At 26.0% G+C, this 25,105-nt stretch overlaps 1 protein-coding gene across 1 annotated transcript in view; it reads left to right on the top strand.

The window, feature by feature from the left end:
* The window catches only part of LOC132922551 (uncharacterized), a 76,713-nt gene that overhangs the window by 49,112 nt on the left and 2,496 nt on the right, over positions 1 to 25,105 (top strand). Inside the window, exon 5 of the mRNA XM_060986122.1 lies at positions 16,601 to 16,734. Coding sequence (XP_060842105.1) covers positions 16,601 to 16,734 — 134 coding nt within the window. The remainder of the gene's footprint in view (positions 1 to 16,600; positions 16,735 to 25,105) is intronic.

Below are 25,105 nucleotides of genomic sequence, written 5' to 3'. Positions count from 1 at the left end.
ATAAAACATCCCTAATTTATGTATCTAAAATTAAATATTACACCGTAGTTATATTATAATTACATTAACACCGCGTTTTAATTTTTAGTAAACTGAGTAAACAATATAGAAATTTCGTACGTCTTATAAAAGTTGCAACCAAAATCACAAAATTAAAATATACGAAACCTATTCTAAATTGTGAGTATTACATTTTGAATAGGTAAATTATATTGTATATCAGAGTATTGTATTATTATAATTTAAACTTATTAAATTTATAACATTTTTTGAAAATAAAAATATTTTCTTAAGATTTATATTTATTTATAACTCGAATTAAATGTTCAAATTTAATTAACATACTAATACTTTTTAAACAAATCTCATAATTCATATTTTAAAATATTCTAATAAACATTATCCGAATATTAAATCTTTGTAACGGTAAGCAACGCAAATAGATTAAGACCAACCATTTGGTAATGAAACAAGAAATTAGTTAATACCTACATATGAAAACTACTGTTGCAATAACATAACCTGCCTAAGCAAACAAGGTTGTTTTTACGTGTCTAGCATAGACACAAAGTACCAATCAATGTATTTTATCTTGGACGGTTAACTAAGTATAAAATAAACTGATATACTTACTCCGAAGAAGTCAAATAAAAGTAATAAATAAAAATAAAATATGAAATATATATCCAACAGATTGTAAAATAGGTGTACTAAATCTCTTGATTTTAAATAATCGAAAATTTTGTTCAAAATGTACTCATTGAATTTAAAAAAAATATTTATATTTGTTGGATAATTATTTTTTAGTATTTTTTAATTTATACTTAGAAAATTTTTATTTTTTAGTTCAATAAGTGCCATTTACTTATCGTTACAGCGTTACGTAGCTATTTCAAATGATTTTACAGATAAAAATCTATTAATTATAAATTATATCACTCATTTAAGGCATTTTTAAATAATATTTTCGATTATTATATTAAAACTTATATTTACTTGACACTATATACATAAATATTAAATTATATGATTTCAGTGTTTCAGACACACGCAAAGTAAACATTAACGAAGACTATATAATATTATTTATGCCTAATAAATAGTTAAGTTTTATTATTGTCCCGCCTTTCACAGTTTTTACAATATATACATATATAGATAAGATATATATTATGTACAGAGTGATTCACTAAGCACGCTCCTTATTTTTTTTATGAATTTATTAAAATTATGATTTTCGAAATTTTTTATTATAATATTATTTCAAATTATTTATACTTTTATCACATTTAATGAGTGTTCTAATACTAATTTATTCCTTTTCAAATTGGTACTAACTTTTTTTCTGTACACTATAGAACAGTTGATTTTTTTTTTTTTTTAAATATTAATGTAACTAAATCATCATTTAAAATTTAAATGAGTAGTTTCTGTATCAATATGTATAATATAATTACTCTGGTCAACAATACATACAAATTATTTAAATAAAACTATGTAAAACTAATGTATTATTAGATATTGTATATTTATTACTGTATCAGAAGCCGCAAAATCAGAATTTGAATAAATTCGTTATGAAAGGAAAAAAAACGGTGATGAACATGGTTAGCGAATAACCCATATAATAAGAACATAATTAACTTGAATAATTTATCAATAAGCATAACATCAAATAACGTTTGTTGATAACAACAAATATCATTATTTGATGTAGCATTATATAATGCGTTTTTATATTATATATATATATAGGTATATAGGTATTCTCAGGTCCTGGTAGATCTTATGTAATATGACGATTAGTAATTCGCAATATGATTATACTATACTATAATATCGTACACGTGTTTATTAGGACGTTCGTAAAGCGTGCATAATATAGGAAGTACCTCCTACCTACTATATATAGATAAATAATAAAAACCATATTTCACTCATTAAAAATTAATACAAATAAAATGAATAACGAAATCCTATCGAAATAATAATTTATGATAGTTGACGAAAACGAAAAAAAAAAAACGTCACAACCACCTTGCGGCACCTTACCTCTCATCAACCCCATACTACCATCACACTACCCAACCATCAGCACAAGGTATGAAATTCGTGGGCTATAATATTTAATGACGGGTCAAGACGATCGATGTTTTGCACTTCGATTTATTAATAATAATATTATAATATGTACCTAGGGCTTCGTGTTCTTGACACCAGTAATGCGAATAACTAAATAATGCACACTGCACAACCACGGCGACCGGGGCATGTTTATAATATTATTATTGTATAATATACAAAGTTATTCATAAATAACTGTGCGTGTGATTGACACGTCCTGTCGATCGCGTTCTGACAGAGTGTTATGCTTTCGTTTTGTGTACGACAGGCTCGCGAATTATTTTCTTCATAGTTATGGGTAGGTACCTAACTACATTTGAAATGTTTGTCACAACGACGGTACGTGTATTTTACAGAGTGATTCACCAAGTATACACATTACATATTCATATTTTTTTTTATTTAACAACGAATTTATTTCAATTATGATTTTTTGAATTAAAAAAAAAAATTACTTTAAGATCATATTTCAAATTCTTGAGCTATTTTTTACTTTTAAACGAGAACTCTAAATTGTTATTTTAAAAACAATTGTATATACCTAATTCAACATTTGAACGGGTCAATTTTCAGTTATTAACAGTGGCGTACGTAGAGTTTATCGATGGGGGTTGATGCTTTTGATAACTGATCAAGTTAAGCATTTGTTGAGATTTCAATACATCAACGAATATTTAGTATTGCTAATCCGTTTAAACGAGATTATCCTGCTCTATTTTTCAGATAAGTTTTAAGACGTCGAATGGTCAAAAAATGTCTGTAACGGAGTAACCATTTTCACTAGTTATTTAACAAGAATAAGAAGTTTTTATACAATAAGTAAACATTTTTCATTACATACATTTATAGAGCTGAATGAAAATTTTTAAGATTTTCACTCATTCATCTTACATATTTCCGCAATAATCTAAACTTCCTGATATGTTTTTATTATGGGAAAGGGTTAAACCACTAACCTCCGTCCACCCGTTGCCGTTGGTATACTACTGGTTATTAAAAATGTTTATATCATGTATAATATTGCTTAAAAATGATTTTACAAATAAATAAGATTTATGTAACATTGAATCTAATATTTGTTATAACTTGGACTATTTTAACAAATTATGTATAATAATAATATATAATGGATACAATATTAAAATGAATACATATCATATATACCCTTCAGAACCCATTATCATAGACTTATTACTCTCAGTACACAAAGTTAAGAACTCAAAATCGACTCTTAAAAATTTTTATTTTGATGCATCAACATTTTCAAAAAACTTATCTGCTAAACAATTTATAATAATAAAATTGGTGTTATCATTTGAAAAACAGAAGCTCGCATTTCTACAGGACAGAGTAATACAAAAAATCTGAATAAATTTCTTCTTTAAAAATACTTAAAAGGTTGAAAAATCAGATTATGAATAACTACAATAATAAAAAAAAAAGTAGCTGATCAATGATCATGCACGGTGAATCACTCTGTATACGCGTTATAATATCGTATACATCGTACACGTGCATAAACCGGGTGCCTCGAGATACGTATAAAGGCTTATATTATTACGTACCATATTTACTCTTTTAAATAGAACGGAAATTGGAATAAATATATATTTTATATAACAGATTATACAGATGGATAATAATAACAATATATATATTTTTATATATAGTTGTATATAGGTTTTGTTATAATATTTTTACTTTATTTATCGCACGGTTTGGTATTTTCTCTCTCAAATGTTCACGAAATGAAGATATACCTACGTATTTTAGGGATGTTTGTGCTTGAAGACATCAGCCGCTGACGGTTATTAATTGCCTTCACCTCTGCAGTAAATAATAATAAGATTATGAATAATCATCATAATAAAAAAAAATAAAAAATATAATAAGAAGAAAATGAGCAGAAGAAGACCTTTTTTGGGTGGGGTAAGGGGGGGGGGGTTCAAATAAAAATGTCCCAGTTATGAATCGTAGGCACTTAATATATTTGACAAAGACTGATGTCGGATCGTTAGGACAAAAGAGTGCATAAAAAAATTATATGAATGAAAGACAAGAGAAAAATATTATGCACAGTATTTTTTTCTTGGAGAAAACACTTAAAATTGCACCTATTAAACGGACTGAAGTTTCAATACTTTAACGGTTACTTTCACTTGTACATACCTATATATATATATATATAACTATATATAACAACTAGTTTCTCCAGTTTTTAAATTTTACAACATATTTTATGTAAAAAGTTTACTCTGCAAACCAACTGTACTGTAACTGTACTGTACTGTTTTTAATGTAATGCTTCCAGTTTTTCGACCGTTGTTCTTCATTTTTCTTTTTATATAAATAAAGTCATATAATATTTTTTTTTATCAGACACTTCATGTTTTACATGTATTTCAAACGAAAGCAAAATAAACAAATTGAAATTAATTAACAACTGTAGGTTTGCTATTTCTTGAACATTATCTATAATTTTTAAATGTAAACGTTTAAGTTATAATTCGCAGTACGAGTATAGGTGAAAATAACTACGAAATTCTGAAGGGTTGTTTTAAAACACTTTTATTTCGATAAAATAATTAATAATATATCGCATGGTTAAAATTGTTATTAGTTTATAGTTTATTATTAATACAGTTGATAGTCTTAAAAATAAAAATATATTTATTTCAAACTTGTTTTTAAGTATTTAATTATGGTGGTTGATACGTATAATTGACTGACTTTAAACATTTGAATTCGAATAAATCATTATATAATATGAAGATTGGCGTTTTGTATACAACGTGGGTGGCAGTCAGTAATACAAGATAATAATTGTATGTATAATGTTGAGACTATATATAATGAAAATCTGAAATTTCTAAATAATTTAACGAACATAAGAATTATCTTAAAATAATTTTATTACATCATTTTAAATAAATACACGCAAAGAAGATGTTATACTACTCTTATTTGTTTTTCTAATTAAAACTCGTACCGTAATACATTTTGTTTTTATTTTAAAAATTATAATGTAATATAAAAATATATATTACGGTTTTATGGGATATAATTATATTATTTTTTATTATTCATCTTGACAAATAATGGTTAAACAGTCAATCCAATATAAATAGTTACTATTTAATATAAAACAGACCACAGCGTGACATAACTCATGATGAAAGCTGTAGGTACCCAGCTATATATGATATAGTGTTAATTTAGACATTATATTATAGTGTAGACAACGCACCGTTACGCACAGTTTTTACTTACTGATTTCATTAAATTTGTTACATAGCATATTATGAACGTACTACCTTAATGGCTAGTACGAATTATATACCAACAGTTTATTATATATGAGCCACCCCGTAGAGTTTCAAAATAAATAAATAAACACCCGACTGCAAAGGTTAGCTGAGTAAAAATAATTTAACCCATTTTATGTTGCTGGCCGTTTTTTTCAGAATCAAAAATTAGTTCACACTATACGTACAAATCGCTGAATTGACTTACACGACGCATATGACTATGCCATTAGTTATATGAAAAAGGTATAAGTATTTCGATAAAAGATCATGTCTACTAATTTCGACAGAAATAAAATTAATCAACGCAAAAAGAACATTTAAATTATCATGATTAGATAGATATTTTAATTATAAACATAACAACATAATAGGTATTTTGTGTAATTAATGGTCTACTCTATTCGTTTTAAAATGAATCATAATAATGATATAATGATAAGCCTGCAACGCTATATGGACGGTAAGAGAACATTTAATGTTTTAATATTATTTTTACGTCTTGTCAAGTAGTTGTTGTTTAAATTATATCTCTAGCTGATGACGTGTTCGGAATTGTACAGTAGTTTTATTCGATATGATTTCAAGTGAAAAAAAACGTCGCTACGAATACGATAGTATTCACATACCATCGGAAAGAATAACGATGACTACTCCACAAAAATTTTCACTTTTCATTACGATGTTCATTTGACTTGTGACATAGCGATTTATCTTTTAAAAAATAATACCGGCAAGATACACACGATATATACGTATATAATATAAGAAATGGGGTTACGGTTTAATCACTATATATTCACTATGCTGACAAGTCGATTCAAACCATAAGTGAATACTGGAAAATCAAAGAAAATATATTTATTAGGGAACGTTTTACGTTTCGCCACCCGACCTTGTGTAACTCGCGCTACTGGGAATGTGTCTATCAATGGTCAGATGCAATAACACACGATCACGTTATATTATTAAATACATCGCGAGACGACAAATTTTGGTCAGCACACGGACACACCATTATAATATATAACACAACTGGTTTCGTTTCTCACCACTTGTCATACAAATATAAGAGATATATTGTTATTGGTGCAACAACAACAATTCTACGTGCTGTAAAATAACTTCTCATGTACTATGGAATAAAAAGTGTGATGTGCAAAATGTTTTCACTTCACCAACCCCGAATCCTTGAGATTTGTAGAGAACCACTCCTGTCGAATGTATACTCATCCGAAAATAATAATCCATTTCGTTGGTTTAATAATTATTGATATTTAATCCGCATAGATATTTCTGTAATAATAAGTTATAATATTATAATGGATTTATTTAATTTAAGTTTATTATTTGAAAGACTTACTCAAAAATGAAATCTTTTTCAGACAAACGGAGAATAACAAAATTACTAAGATTATCTTAGAACAATGTTTATAAATTAAGCAACAAGAAATATTAAATCATTCATAAAAATAAAAATCACTTTAAAAATATGATTGTTATAAATTTATAATCAATGAATAATTGATAATAATAAAATGGTAATTGAATTCTTGATAACGGTTCGCATTAAATAATTGAATATTTTTTTTAACGTTTTAATACGCTCTAAGAATATATGCGTATATATTATTGTATGATATAATATTATGTCCCATCAAAGTTTATAAAGTATTGTTTTAGCGCTGTTGTGAGTTTTCCCCACTATAGCTGGGCTTGTGTGAGATGTTTTTTTTTTATGATCATAAACAGCGAAGTAACAGTTTTTGGATTAATACGATTTAACGACATTATTTGTTGCCATAAAACGATATAATGCGTATTACGTATTATATAATATGAGATGTTTCTTTTATTCAGAAATACGGAATACAAATAATTCAATTAAGAATTTATAACTCTCTATTTCAAAATAGAATATTATAAAATATAACCATTTTAAATCATTAATAATTTACATATATTATAATTATTGTTTATCAGACAGTAAATTTATTATACATTTATCTACCAGGTGTTTCACCGTATAAGATAATTTTTTTTTGTTTTTAGTAGTTTTAAAATATGATTTTAGACCAATGGTTTTCAATCTATGTACCAATGGTACCATCGTGGTCTATACGAGAATAAAAAAAACTATATTGAAAAGTAATGGAGAATTTTACCTCTATGTCCAATCATCACACATTTTTTTTTTAATTTGTTTTTTTTTTTCAAAATGTATGTAGTACCTATACGTACGTTTTTTAAAATTTGTATTGCTAACTTTTGACGAGTAATCAAATATATATGGTTACTATAGGACCAACATGTTTAATAATATGTCTACGGTAGACAAGCGGATACGTTCGAGGACAAACCAAGAGGTAGTCTGCACTCTGTAAAGTTAAAATATATTGCTGTATATTAATTCATTACCGATGCAAGATAATTCACTTAAAAAGCTGTTGTCAAGTGGCTATAATTTAAAAACAATGTTTAGGTACCTACAATTATTGTCCTACATGCATTGAGACTGGCCGCACGATCAAACAATTTTCGCGCAATATGTGAAATGTCTGTAGTAATATATAATATCATATTATAGTATTTAAATACGTTATTCTTTTCATTCGTATTGTGTATATACTGTAAGTTCAAGTGTGTCTGCTGCAGTCACGCTGGGAGCATTTGACGCATTGTTATATTTTCAGTGTCAGCATTTAAAGAGTAAAATAAACATTTTTTTCTGTCGGTAGTACTTCGCTTAGATGGTCTAAATATTGTACATAGTTTGTAAGCACAGGGACTTGCATTTTTCCGATTGCGCTCACTAGTAAAATTCAACGGCACTAACAAGTAACAGTCAGTAATTCCATTAATGTTAACATTTATATTTTTAATGTTCTCTTTAATTTTCCGTTTCTTCGAAATAATAATGAGTGTTATACAACGGTACAACGACACAATATAAGGTGTTTATTGTGTTACCCACGCCAAGTATAACGATGTTTTATATTATAATTATATTATAACCGTCGAAGAGGAGAATCTTTTGATGTCTGCACAAATATATTGGTATAAACGAAACATATATATTTTAATAATAATAATAATAACTATAATAAATATAATAAATAATAATAATCGCCGAGAGACTTTTGGTGAGCTTTGGATGAAATATTATTTGCCGGTGTCAAAAGGATACGCGTGTAGGTATCTATACCTACCTATCTACCTATATACTATTGGAAAATCAATAAGTCGCGATTCTTTTTTGATACGCAAATGACCTCGTTCAAGAGTATCGCTTTTCTCAGGAAGATATACCTACCGATACACCTTTATTCCGTCCATATTTCTTTTATTTTCACTCACATAAATATCCCCGTTTGCGTCTATCTCCCTTCATTTCCTATTCACTATTCTTGCACGCGTGGCCATCTTTTATACCGGATTAGGAATCACACGTAAAGGATGCAATATACAACACGTGCAACGGTGATCAGAACGTTAATAATTCAAAATAATCGTACCCGGCCGATTGCGCCGTACTTACCCGTATCCAAGAGTAGATAATAAATGAGTAACAGTGGGCAATACGTACTGTGTATGTGCAATAGGTACAAGTTAAGTGTTCCGGGTATAGTATATTGTACGGTATTATAGCGGGGTCAATTTCAATTTTGTAATTTGTTCGGGGCGCCCGCGTCATTTTTATACGTGAAAAAACACGTTGCCGGAACGATGTAACGATTCGCCCACGCCATGTCGTGTACAAACACCGGTGGAATAGAACGATTCTTCATTAATTCATCCGTGTAATATCATTGTAGATTGAAGTATTAATTTTGTGACGAACAGAAAAAAACACGTTTTAAAAGCGATTCGACCGTGGTATAATCCAAAAACTGACGCGATATTCACAATATATAGGAGAGAAATATTTAAATATAGAACAGGTTGACAAAAAGCTTTCGAAAAAATTTAAAAATCTCCATAAAATCGTATTAAATAACTTAATTTAGTAAAAAAAAAACCTATTACTGTTTGATAAAATAATAAAAATAACGTGTAGATTATAATAATATTTCTATCGCATTCGACATCACTTTAGTTTAAATACAAAGCTGATAAATACACATGCAGGTAATATATAAATTCAAAAATGTAAACACCTATTATGAAATTATATTGTATATTGTATCTACTGCGACTTAAAATAATATTGCAATAACTTCTATCATATTATGCTTTGAACATTAGACAATCTGCAAACAATAGGATTTATATATAGGTACCTATACGGACTATTTATATAGCTGGTGCCGCTTAGTATTTGCTTTGACTTTGATGCGTATATACATATTGCATATTATAATAATATGTTGTGTATAAAACAACAGCGATATCATTTTACGTGAGGTACCTATGCATTCAGTCATTTATTCCGAAGAACCTAATATTATAAATAAATAATTCTCCACATAGAAGCTGGTTTTCAAAGTTAGTGTTATCACTTTTATCCTTTGTAGTCGAAACTATATATACCTACAATACCCACACACACACACACACACACACACACACACACACACACACATATATATATTGTAGTATATTATAGTTTTCAATAACGTTTGACTCTTTGTCTACAAACCTAATTTTTTTTTTCTACACACCAAACTAGGTCGAACTCAACCGTCTGTTTGTCCTATGTAATATTATTATTATATATTTGGAAACTGCTCTTAATATTATAGTATTACAGTTTTCGATCGTTATTAGTCGATTAAAATATGGGGATAATATCAAGATTTTTGTTGTCATATTAAAGCAATTTAAATAATTTATTAATTATTATATACTAGCTGTAAAATATTCCATTCGACTTAATAGCATTTTGATGAGATTAATTCGGAAAACATATCGCAATATTATTGATAAAGTTGAATGCGATATTAATTAATACTTGTGTTTAGTACGAAACTTTTAATGGTGATTACATTTGATAAATTGACATAATATAAAGAAGTTTCATATTAATGTCAGTTTATCAAGTGCTAATGTGTTATAATATTTATTTAAAAATATTATTTATAAATATTTTTGAAATTATAACAATATATTTATGTAACTACTTGTACTGTATATACTTCCGTACTTGTGTTTCGCTATAAAAAAAGATTCATTAGTCTATTTATCTATAATTTTCAGATAATATTTTGTATGTATAATATACTATAATATCGTATACATAAAAGTAGATAATTTATAAAAAAAAAAAAACATTTTTATATACACTAAAAAATATGTTTTCAGCTACTTATTTATGATTTAATAATAGCTTATATTTATAATTGTATGATATTATATTTGAAGTATTCTAATTTCCTAAATTTATGAATATAAATATAAAATATTAACCTTTTTTATTACATTTTTTTAAAATTAAAGTGGACTAAAACATTGTTGATACCTTGGTAATTTTGCTTATTTTAAATTATTTTAAGTATTTTAAGTTCAAAATTTATAATTCAAGAGAATACAAATTATTTTAATGAACGAATGCAGTATTTTTATGTAAAATACTCGTATGTTGTTTTCATTACATTATTTCACTCTAGATAATGCGAGTTTAAATTTGAAGTTTACTTATTTTATTTATTTTCCCATAGGAAAGCATATAAAAAAATCTATCCACCTGCAGTATATTATTTTTTTTGTTATAAATCATTATTATTATTATTATATATCAAACCAATTGAAATTTGTTGGTTGAATATTTTTATGATACTTACTACCTACACATTGGTTACATCTGTTTCTTATAACGAGGAGCAATAGAAAATTACGTATTTGTCTTACACTGCACTGCTACTGCTGACGTGCCAAATAAATATCTATAATCATATTTTATTTAAATTATTATTATTTTTTCGAATAACCAAACATCATCATAATATTATATTGAGTACTTTATTTTTAGTACACGAAAATAAATTAAGATGAAATTTAACATCAAAATCAGTAACCGTGAAAGGGATAATTCGATTTTAAATTCATACTGTAAACAAAGAAATAAAAAAAAAAAATCGAAAGAAGTATTATAGTAGTTGCACGATTCACACTAAGTCACATAAATCTATGCACGTAAATTCTAAAAAAGTGGTTTTCAAAGTTATGCAGAATTGTAAAATTTGTAAAAATATATCAAGTTAGTGATATTATTATTATACACGAATATTATCACTATGTATAACTTTAAGTGTATCCACTATCTAGACACAAAGATATATATTAATTAGTTAAAAGTTAATTCGAGTAAACAATTAATCCAACATAAATCTTTAATTAAAACATATTTATAAAAATCTATACTTACAAAAATTACGAGCTAATTAATATTTTTATTTATTCATGGTGTAGACTTTGATTTAAAAAAAATAATTAATTAATAGATAGTTATTGAATTAATAATTTAGTAAACTCAAACTTTTAATTTTCTAAGTTATCGCCGCGTGTAATAAAAATGAATTGTGTAATTAATTAATATAAAATGGTTATTAGTAGTTATTTTAGTTTAATTATTGAGAATTGCAAAATTGCTAATAAATAATTTATATATTAATTCATAAACTGAGTTATAATTAGAAAAACCATATAAATAAAATATTTTAAATAAACTACGTATACATTTTTTTTTTCATGTACACTTTTATCTTTTTTAATGATATATGTTATTGTATGACCATGTTATAAGTTATAACTTATAGCTCAACGAAGTTATAAATGTTAATTAACTAAACTAAATAAATTTAATTTCCCAGTTTCGATAAAATATTTGAATAACTAACTGAAATAAGAAAAACTGTGTGGAAAAAGATACGCCGTGGTTCTGTGATAACTAGCGGCGACATCCTAGTAATTACACAAAACGCACACAAAAAAGAAAATTCAAGAATAAAAAAAAGTGTTGTAATTTAATTTAAATTAAAGCTGAAAATCAGGAGGGAGCAATAACTTTAACCTTAATATAAAATGTCAGATTCCCTTGCCCCTAGATTACGATTATGTCCTATGTAGTAGTCCGCAGTAAAGGGGCGACTTAAGTGTATTTGATATTTAGGTATCTACATATTATACTGTTATATTAAACACAGTCAACAAGTTATTCACCAGTCAGGACAAAAAAAAATTATCTTGAAATAAAAAAAACTAGTATGCTATAATTATTTGTATTGTTCTCGAACAGAGAGCAACTATTATATTATATAGTTGCGATAGATATGGCAAATTTAAATAGGACTAAGACTTTGTGATATACTCGTTATGCATAAAACCCTGGGCTGCGATTCGGAATAAACCTTTTTTGTAATTATTTTTCAGACGCAACTAGTATCGTACAGCCAGTGATTTTAATTGTAGAACTTAGAATGGTGCAGAATTTCTGACTAAGCTTAGGTTTCACTTGGCATAGGCATAAACTTTAAATTATAAAATATACATGATATATATATATATATATAATGTTATAATTTATTTATACAATTATAGTACACTGCCACGAGTATAATAATATGAATTTTTCTGCGAAACTAGTCGATGAACTACTAAGCTGTATGATATTCATATATTATTATTATATTGTATGATACATCGTCACTAATTGAATATACTGTGTGAACCCACATGCGATTAGGCACAGTGTTGTGTGCCTACCTGAGCTGTGTTACGTAGGTAACGAGTCAGGACTTAGGATTATGACTGGAAACCACTCACGATGCCCCACTACATGACATGCAATGGATAAAAATCCTCTCACCGGGGAAATCTTGCAGACAAACAACGTGTAAATAAAAAATAGGGTTTTACCTAATAAAGTAAATTGAAAACGATTCGTTATTTGTTTTGACGTCGCACAACAGTTGCAGTTACGGTATACCTACTGGTGCCGTATTTTATTACAATATGCATATCACAGGTATGATATATGTAGAATGATTCGCAAAGCGTGGTCAACCCCATTTTTTTCGTCGTAAATAATAAATTTAAAGAATTTTGATTATTGAAATATTTAAATAAGTACAAGATATTCTAACGGTTTTTAAATAAATTCAATTTTTTCGAATTTTGACACTATTTAAAAAGTGTCCTATGGCGGTACAAACTTCTTTTTTTTTCAAATCAAAATCAACCTTTTTTACTGTAAATTTGTAAATTTAGAAACAAATGATTTTTTTGATGATGTTGTGTATCTATCTGTATCTATATGAAAATTTAATTCAAACAAGTAGTATCCAAGTAATTCAAATGTGCATACAAAACACCATATTCCTTAAAAATGGTTTTATAAAAGTATGAAACATCTATACATTGTATTTAAATCACTCAGTATTTATTATACTTATTAAGTCAGCTATCACAAGATATACAATTTTTATTTTAAGTATTGATTTATATTATTATATTTAATTTATCGTGAACTAACTCTATTTTCTAAACTTATTATTAATTTATCGAATATTATTCTTAGCACACAAAATTGAATTACTCAAAAATACTAAAAGTTAATAGTCATTTAGATATGTACATAGTATGTCTATATTATCTTATATGATATATATATTACAAAAAATAATAATAATAGATAAAAATGCGTAAATTTCAATTAAAACGTAAAAGGGATCTTCTATAAAGTGTTTTAAAAAATACGTGAATAATATAATTTGTGATTTTTTTAATACTGCAGATTTTAAATAGTCCTCGAATGATATACATCGCAGAGTAAAACCACCTACAGTTGTTAATATGTCAAAAGAAAACTGATTATGTTAATAACTTTACTTACTGTTAATTAATGACAAAAACTATAATCTGTAGATTTTTTTTTTTTTTAATAATCTCTTATAAAATATGAATTCCAAAAAAAAATATTTTAATATTTATATAAAACTATGTTAGTCAAAATAATATTAACTGTATAAATGTATACTTTTTACATACAGAATTGTTCATCGAACATACACACTCTTTTAATAACGAAATTATTAAAAATCTAATTTTTGAAATTTTTAAATAATATTAAAATTCTATATTTTCAAATCTTGTGAATCTTTTTACTACGGAAGTAGTGTCCTGTATAGCTGCAAACTTTTGTTTTTTTTTTTCAATTAAAATCAAGGAAGACTACTTAAGAGGAATCGTCAACTGTAAATTATTTAAAACAGTGGTTCTCAAACTTTTTTTTTACGTAACATTTAGGTATATTATCAATCAGTTGCGTACCATTAATGACTAAAAATAGAACTATCCAAAATCCAATTTATACAGTTAAATACATTTTTTTTAAATGATAAGGCGGTAAAAAACTACAACTACAGTATAATTATTTTTTATTTATTAATTTTTTTAAATAAGATATAAATTAAATAATTGAATGGGTTTTTTATCCAAAAATGGCCTTCTGCATACCACCATGTAGTCTTTCGCCTACCACAGTTTGAGAACCGCTGATTTAAAAGATAATATTTTGAAATTGTCAATGTATCAAAATAAAATTTCTAACAATTATTTTTTAGTCATTTAACATTGTGTACTATTTAGGATAATATTTTCATGTTAATGAGTCATCTGATCTTGAAAAATATGGGAAGTATGGTATTTTTAAAGTGTAAGAAGGTTATATAAATCTATTAATATTTATGAAGTAGAAAAATTAAACCATGTTATAAAAAAATATAAACAATTTGAAAATATAGTTTTCAAGTATACTTAAAAGTTTTAAAAATCAATTGCTTGTTTTAGGATATGATTTTGTAAATATATTTAAACATTTTAAATTAGTTGTGAACACAATATATTTTATATTGTATTTGTTTATAATTATATAATATTTTTGAATTTTTATACTATAAACAATTATAATAATAATAACTACAACTATGGCTGTTTTATCACAAAAAGTTCTGTATTAAAACTATTAATAATAAGGAGTAAACACATTTTAATTATAGTCCGTGTAATTATAATTATAAAAAACTACGGTATGAAATAATATAATATTTTATTTATTTTACGCTTCAGTCAATAATATTGAAATGTGCTTTCATATGAACAAATTTAATTCAACTGTATTTAATAAAAATAATTATTATTATATTTCACTCTGAAAATTTAATAAAATAGAAATTTGTATAGGTTGATATTAAACTAATCCGTGTTTAATCATATTATAAAGCTATAAATAATAAAGTTTATGTATTTGTATTTTAGTAAAAAAAAAAAAAAACAATAATAAAGCAAATTAATTCCTATATAATGTGAAATATTTAGAACAAAGACAATAAGTACTTTATAGTTTAAAATAACTCTATTGGTTCAATACCATTATTATTATTTTTTGGTAAATTTAAAATTTCAATCTCTGTATTATAAGCATCAATCGCATAAATATCAATTTGCTATTGTTTCCATCGTATAAGCTGTAATATAGGTAGTTATTGAAATATTCCATAATTCACTAAGATTTTAAATATTAACGAACATATTTTAATGCTTCGCCAATTACGATCAAAATTGTTCTACTATAATAGGTGATTTTTATAAACATAAAAATGTAATACTACAACAGGTTAACGAAGTAATATTAAAACAAGTTTTTGATATAAAGGTTATCTCGGATATTTTCTTTTTCTAATATAGGTATTAGCTGGTAGACGGCGTTTCGCATAGATAATATAGGTGTATTCTCGTATAGAATAATATTTTAAAACGTTCAAAGTGTGAAAGGTATAGGTATAGGTATAGGTAGTTTGGATTTTTTTCAATCAAGTGATTTTAAATCACCTAAATTAATAGCTAAATGATGCTCAGTTCACAAAAAAAAAAAAAAAACTGAAATATAAAATTAAATAAATGAATAAAAATGATTTATTAGCTTATAATGTTTAATTCCATTATGGAACGTCTTAAAATTACTGTGAATATTATGTCACGGAATAATATTTGATGTTATGTAACGGTTAACTAAGCTGATAGTATATTAAGGATTATGTTAAGTCGATTAGTTTCTATAAGAAAAGGAAAAATTAAATTAGATGATATATAATTTAAAATAATTTGTTTAATGTTTAACTGTTATAATAGACTATACTCACATTTTATTTTCATTTATTTCATTTTATTTTCAGACTTGCCTAAAGACGGACCGTACATTACTGGTGATAAGTCAGTTTACCAGTTTGGTGACACGATCAATTTGAACTGTTCTTCAGCCAAGTCTTATCCAGCATCCAGTCTTCATTGGTTCATAAATAACATTTCGGTAAGTTAAATCCGATAAATAATCTTCACGCATTGTGCTTTTTCAGAATTTAAAACAAAGACGAATTTTAAAAATAAAAACTGCTGTGTAGTTCACTGGCATATATGGTACCTCTGTACTTGTTAAATATTAATTTTTATTACATACCGCTTAAACTATAATAAATGAAATATGTTAAAAAAAAATATCAACATAATTTCCAATTATTTTAATTATTGTAAATTCGAATAAAAGTAAAATATTTTGACTCATCACTATCGTGTTAAAACTTAAAATAAATGGTTTCCGTCCAGTTTTGTCGTTTTCGATAACTGCAGTAGATGCGTGTTTCTATGAAGGTCTCTGGACACCGTACGACCCTTTTGCGGTTATAATATTACCGATATGAAATGGTCTGCTCAAAGACAGGTTACAATATTAATATAATTTTGTACTGTCATAAACTACGTCTACCGTTCCCCCTTTGTGTTATAGACGGTGCAAGTACACGACTGCATGCAGATACCATCTATATTTATATTATATACTGTATATCTACATTTTGTGTGTGTGTGTGTGTGTGTGTATGTCTGACAACAAAGTACACCGGAACCAAATTACATATTTCACTGACTATTATAAATTCCGAATTCTCCTTTTGTACCGTAACAACAATTTTATTTTTATTTTAAATTTCACTGTAACAATTATTTTCCACCCGTAAGTTCTCCATCGACAGTGTAAATGAACATGCAATTTAGATTATATGTTTATCGTGTATTATTATACGCTACGATAATATAAATTAATTTTGCTATGAACAATTACACTCATAAAACCTACTCTACACGTACATACGATTTAAATCAAATAATTCTTATCTCTTTATAAACACTAATATGAAGGAATAAATATACGTAAGATATACCACTTTTAAATATATAGTTATTAAAATCTGTTTATTTAATATAAGGTTAGAGAATTTTATAAAATGTATAGTCGTTTATATTTTACATAAATTTGTTGCTTCATAATATGTTTTGCAAAAACATAACAAACATATTGCTTTTCTTATTCAATAACGACGTATTCTATCTTTTATACTTATTTTGTATAATAATATACAAATAGATAAACGATACAACGATACATTCGTTTCACTTCAAAAACCCAAGTCATATGGATATGTTTATTATATAAATATAAGTTTTACTTAAGCTGCACTGTATGTAGATAAAAATAAAGCTTTATTTTAACATAGATTTTCTACATCTAATATTATATATTTATATGAATTTTATCTTTTCAACCTTTCATATGCGAGGAGGATCTGCAAACGATAACCAAAATTTATAGATAGAACATTAACAGAATATGAAATTGAAAAAAAGTTAGTCGCACATCCTTTTTTTTAAGTTATCACTATTAAGCTATTGTAATTTAAATAATATGATTTACTATAGATCATTTGAATATAAACGTGATGTATGAAGTCATTTGTAATTAGGTTTGATACGTAACTACGGGTTTAAACTGAATACATTTAAAAACAAACAAATAACTTTCTATTTATTAATGCACTCTATATTTGAACCATAAATTAGATCAATAATTAAACATAGATTGGACGATACGAAAACGTATAAATTACTTATAATTGATACGCATTCCATGTCTGATGTGAGAAAATAATTAAGTATCAGATATTTAATATATTACAATTAACTATTAAAATTCCAAATGAGAACAACAAAATGTTAAACTTGTTTAAAAATGTTTCATTTAAGTGTTTAAGTTTTTCTTTATTCTTTGTTATTTAATTCATAGCCTTTGATTATTACCTCGAAAAAATATATAATAATAATAATAACTATTCATATAATGTAAAAACTTTCATTTCGCTGGGTAACTTAATAAAAATAAAATTTGAAAAGTTGTTGTCAATAAATAAATATTTAATTTAGTTTTTACTGTTATGTGGATAATTTTCCAAGCTTAAAAAGAATAAAACGCCTTGTGATTATATTTATTATAATATGTTAATAAATTGTTATTATTTAAACGGTACTTTTAATATAATATCGATAAACAGCTGTAGTATAATATTTATATTTTAGAATGTGAATAAATTTTAATTCAAATGGTATCATTAATTTAGTTTCAAAATGATTGAAGTATAGGTAAACGCATTGCATGTATTATTATCTAATATTACTTCTTTAATTATTAATTTTTGAATACTTATGAGTATTTTTGAGTCAATCCCCAAATGTTTAGCTTAATATTATCAAACTGTGTTCACAAACGTTTAGTAGATACATACCTGTATCCAAGTTTTATTTCGGAACTATTTCCAAACAGTTTGAGAAACTTAGAACAACAACGAAACGTTTAAATTAATAACTACTGTATAATAATAATAATAATAATAATATAATGGTAGAATTTCGCTTATCCGATCGTGCCTAAAGAGTACTTCGGTTAAAACAGGAAACTGCGCAGAAACGGGCTTAGCGATTCAAATCTAATCCGACATCATTCGCCAATGCGTTAAAATATGTTTATAGCGTTTAAAGAAAAAACAAATTTTTTTTTACGACCCAAAGCTAGCTAGATTGAACTTGAGCGTTCAAAAAGTGCGCGAGATAATATATTTACGGGCGCGAAAAATAATAAAATCTTTATTTTTTTCTATTACTGGATATTCTCAGCGAGGTTGTTTTATTGCCACCGGAGACGGGAGACGAACGTACGCCCGCGCTAATGAAACCCACAACACCGGCTGTATCGGATTTACACTAAAGATAAATTCACACAAAACAAAACGACGCCGTCAACGTAACCGATTCGGATTCGTTTTTCTTTCTCGGTGCTCTCTCTCCCTATAGCCTTATCGCCTCGCATGTTTAATTCCGTTACCGATATTCCGCTAATATACACTACTTGCATGTGTTTAATTAATTGCTGTCCAAATAGCGACTACATTAACACACAAGTGAAACGTTGCTCGTGGATTTTCACACAGCTCGTTTCATAATATACTGCTTATATATAGTGACTTGTGGAACGTAAACACAATTAAAAAGCATTGTTTATTAGTAGAAATAGATCGTTATCGAGCCGACGCCAAACAGTTTCAGCGAACGCGTAAATAACCCTACGACGGTCGGCAACATAAAAATATTATTGGTAGCCGATTGTTGAAATTTAATTTGAAAACCCATTAACTCGATTTGTACAGATATAACGGCGAAATTTTAAATTTTATCTCAATGATATGACTCACGTTTACAACCCGCCGCGTCCGAAAGACCCAAGTGAAATTGATGTAGTAACGTTTATTTAATCAAAACATAATTGTACGAAAATTACTGAACGTAGTCACGAAATAATATGAATTTTATTTTTCTAAACGTATGTATCATATAAGTATGAAATAAAATGCTTTAATACCTATAGCGTCTAAACGTGTGTCCTTTAGTTCGACCATTCATAAAGCGACAAAGCATTAGCTTTTTGAGTTGAATGAAAATCCATTTCATCACCTTATACACACCACATGTAATCCTCTCAGGTCTAAGACACACGCGAAACGGATAAATTCCGGTCCGCCGGACTTGACAAATATTTCGAAAGCTTACACATTCATAATGGCAAATAACTTGAAAGCCATTAGATTTTCTAGACGGACACTAAATACCTACTAGTAAAGTAGTAATACTATCTTAGTGAACGTGTGATTTTTTAAGAAAAAAATTGTTAGCTATATATTCTATACATTGCAGTATATAATGTATAAAACAATAATATGATTTGCATAAATTTACCCGTGTATAAAAATAATGTATATTTTATGCGTGTGGTTATATTTTAATTATTATGAGCTAAGTAGAAAAAACTCTACAACCTTTATGTTTTTACAATTGTATACATTTACAATAAATAATGCAAATAAACGTGAATCGCAAATCAAAATAAGTAGTATCTTCTTTATTATCTGTTTGGTTGATATTTTAACAAAATGTCTCATTATAGACGTGTTTTCAGTCTAGGTTTGTTTATTTGTTATTGTTTTTGTAATGGAGACTAAGGTTTTGTTTAGAATATTATTGAAGTATTCCTGTTGATTATAATTTCCATAGTAGGGCTATCCATGTCATAGTGCAGTTGTTTGTTTCACGAAGCTCTTGGGGATTTGAGTGTTATTCTTAGGTATTTGTTATGAATAATTTCTAATTTGTAATTTTCATTAGGAAAGCAGAAATCCACGGCATGCGTAATTAAGCAGCGATCTTATTATTCTTATATAATATATATAGCAGTATAAAGCAACTTATTTTCAGGGTTTGAGTGTGGTTTATTAGGAAGGATAAGAGTTATATTCTTGTTAATTTTTTACTATTGATATATATTTTATTAGTTAGTTTTTAGTCAAAGTGTATCCCTAAGTAATATATATTTTATTAAGTCATTTTTGTTGTTCTATTGGATGGTTTTTTAATTGTTAACTTATATTAAAGATACATTTGCGTATTTTATCAAGGGAAAAATAATGACTTCACTTTTAGTGAGATTATGGTATGAGGAGATATTAAGGAGATTATTGATCAAAATTATTCGTTACGGAAGTTTTGTATATATACGTTGTAAATTTTAAAGTATTGTTTCATGTTTTTTTTAGTACAAAATGAGAAATTTTTGATTTATATTCAAGATGTAACTGAGAACTTAATTCAAAATTTAAAAATGTGATTAAATATTTTAATTTGTCATTGGTATTGGATCCGCATGGTCGTATTATTATCTATGTGTCATAGAAATAATGGGATTGAAGTATTTGTTAGTAAAACATAAATGTCAATGTAATAATTAATCAACAACGTTCAAAAATATATCCGCAGCGGTTTGATGACTGTCGAACGCTGTAATGATATACATAAACATTTATAATATGGGAATAAAGAAACGAAATAATGACATATCCCTCGTTACGTGATGTATTGTTAACGGGTTTTTTTTATAATTCATAATTTACCTAGGTACACGTGTAATTGTGCCTTTAATGTATATATGCCTTTAATGTATATATTATTTGGTATTCTATAGTCGTGCATAAACCTTACATTGGTTAACTATAAATATGGTGTAAAGTATATTACAATATAGTACAATGATTATATTACACATTCCAAGGTGATACTAAGATGAAATATTAATTTTTAATACTTGTACTTTATCATAATTTAAACCTTAATATAGGTGCATAAATTTATAAATAGAGATCAATAATTTTGATAAAATGAATTTGATAAAAACGCGAAGTCCTAAAAAAAAAATGTATCAAAAATAAAGTTCACTATATTATTACATTTTAAATCAGAGGAAAAAAATATTACTTAAAATCGTAAAAATCAATTAAAATTATATAGTATTGTAATAGACATTGAAATTATATAGTAATGCGCGTACAATGATTTAGTTACCATTAATGACTTACGTTTAGTACAGCATTATATATTATACAGAATAAATTGCTGCATAGAAGCTTTAAACAGTCGGTAAAAAATGTAAACAAATAAATTACTCGAGAATTTCTTAACGAGGTTGTCTTTTGCATAATGGCATTTAAAATATGATGTGCCGGTGAAAAGGATTATTACACGCAAGCTTCATGCACGCATTCGGTCACGGTGTGGTTTTTTTTGTCATATAAGGGGATACCCTGTGCCAAAATCCGGTGTACGAACCGTAATTATACAGTCAAGCAAGGGTTGAATTTGAATTTTCATCACTATAATATTATAAGAATAACTTATAATTTCAACAAGAAGGTTCACCCGTCAAATCAGACCCACGTTAAAAACCCAACAATCATCATTTACCATGGTTTTATAGAACTTTAAGTTCGTGGCGCTCTTTTTTCGGTTAAGCTAAAACCTTTCAATTTCACAATATGTTTGTAAAATCTTCTTATGGTTATCGTTTATATTAATATACAAAAACAACGGAATAATCTGTATATTTTTTATTTACTTAATTGGAGAACACTCGAAATATCTCTATATATACCATTACCTTTGAAGTCCAAACAAGATTCTGTTAAATTATTCAGTTTCTTTATTTAACGTATATGTTTATTTATTTTAAGTTCAACAATCTAGATGTTTGGATAAGATTTTTAAGACGTTCGTTTATATACATTATACATATATTATCAATAAATCAATAAAAATATTACCATAAAATACATAACCATGAATCATATATTATAAAAAAAATCACTTGTCACCAATAATTTATTTTATAAATATATTTAAAAACATCAAACAGTTTATACTCTGCTAAAAATGTTATTAAATTAAAACAATGAATTGCAAAAAAATGAAAGCCGTGATACATTTTATCTGATTTATTAAATGAAAAATGTATCTTATAATTATTGAATAATTTATTAATTACATTTAAATCACATTTTGGTAGGTTTTATATTTCATAAAAATCTTGAAAAATGTGTCAATATCACTAAGTATAATTTGACATATTTTCGAAGGATCAATATTTGATAAGCAATTTATATTTGTTAGTAAAATTTATTCATGACTCGGTAAGCTATCTTAAAAAACGACAAATACTTCACTCAAATCTCTTTTTTAAATTTCTATTGTGTATATTGTAAACTGACAAATGATTTTGGTGGAAAATTTCATTTAAACGTAAAACGCGTTATTTTTACATGATGGTTATGGTCTGTGGAATACCTACTTCTAACGCAAGGGACATCACTATAAGAATTTAAAGCAAAACATTTATTTTTATTTGTATTTTTATTTAGCGCCAATTGCAACTAGTCTGTTTTCGTGATTTTTTTTTCAGTAAAAGTAATAATATTCGATGTAGTTTTACAGTTAGAAGATACTAAAACATAAAATATTAATGAATATGAACATTTGGTTGGTAAGTTGCATCTCAATAAATATGTCACGTATCGATAAATAATAGATTAAATTAATAATTTAAAATGATTACAATTGATTTTGAAGTATATTTGATAATAATAATTTAAAATACACAATAGTCGAGATTAAAATAATATAAATGATGCAGTTAAATAGAAAAAATATTTGATTTTTATTTTAATACAATATATTATGAGTTATGATAAATGAAACGCAGTAAGCTTTAATTTAAAAATGCCTATCGAACTCTGTCTACATTTTTTTGACACGCCCAATATAACCTTTAGTCGATTATTATGTAATTTCAATTGGTCTAATAGGTTTATTGACATCGAAAGTTATATATAAATATATGTGCAATCGGAATACGAAACATATTTCATTTTTACGGTACTCAATGTTATTGTTTTTCATTATCTTATTTTTTTAATGTACAAGCAAAAGTATAAAAGGAGTGAAGTTCTTCGCTAAAACGTAACTCTTAGTTTTATTATTATATGTTGATACATTTAAAAATATCGACAAATACTATTGAATAAAATTGTACTTAGTTTATTATGTATTTTATTTTAAAGTTGTCCATCTTTTAGTGAAATTAAATATATTTATATATATATATATATATATATATATATATATTATATACAAAATTCAGGTCACTTACAATTATATTATTTAATATAGTTATAGTAATAACAATAATATACTGTTGAACATACTAACATACAACACTCTTGATAAACAAGAAATGTACAATAAATGTAAAACAATTGCCTACAGTTACTTTTATTATTTATTTTTATCCTAGTAGGTATACTTAACCTTAAATAAGTTTTACGAGGTAAATTATTACTTCACTAATTTTAAACTATGTTGTAATATTATTTTGTGTGGTGTCAAAGTGTTGGTATTTTATCTAGCTTCTATTTATACGTCATTATTAAAAAAATAAAAATGAAAATAAATTTGAAATTTAAAATTAATAAATGTTGAAAAAAAATTTATTATCTTTAATAAAAGACATTTTTTTTTATCTAACACGAGAGTGCGTAACGGAATAGGTACTATAAACCCAGGTAACCTATTGAAGGCAAAAATAAATTAATTCAAAGTAATTTATAACAAAAAACAAGGCTATAATCATCACAAAACTTTTTTTTTTAATAATTATTATTATTTTAATATTTTACAAATATTGCCAATAATATGTAATGATAATTATTTTGTAGTAACGAAACAATAATTAAATTGTAATAGCTAATATATTTTCAAATTAATAATATGTGTCATTAATTTTATTATTATCATCATTTTATATACATATACATAAAAAAAAATAATTAGTTTTCTCATTATTTTGAAGATTATATTATAATATTCAAGCCGTTTGAAATATAAATACATTTTTACATGGAAAACAAAGCTATTTAAAAATA

The sequence above is a fragment of the Rhopalosiphum padi genome, chromosome 2, assembly GCF_020882245.1.
Source record: "Rhopalosiphum padi isolate XX-2018 chromosome 2, ASM2088224v1, whole genome shotgun sequence".
NCBI lineage: Eukaryota > Metazoa > Arthropoda > Insecta > Hemiptera > Aphididae > Rhopalosiphum > Rhopalosiphum padi.
This window is presented reverse-complemented; position numbering and strand designations above follow the sequence as displayed.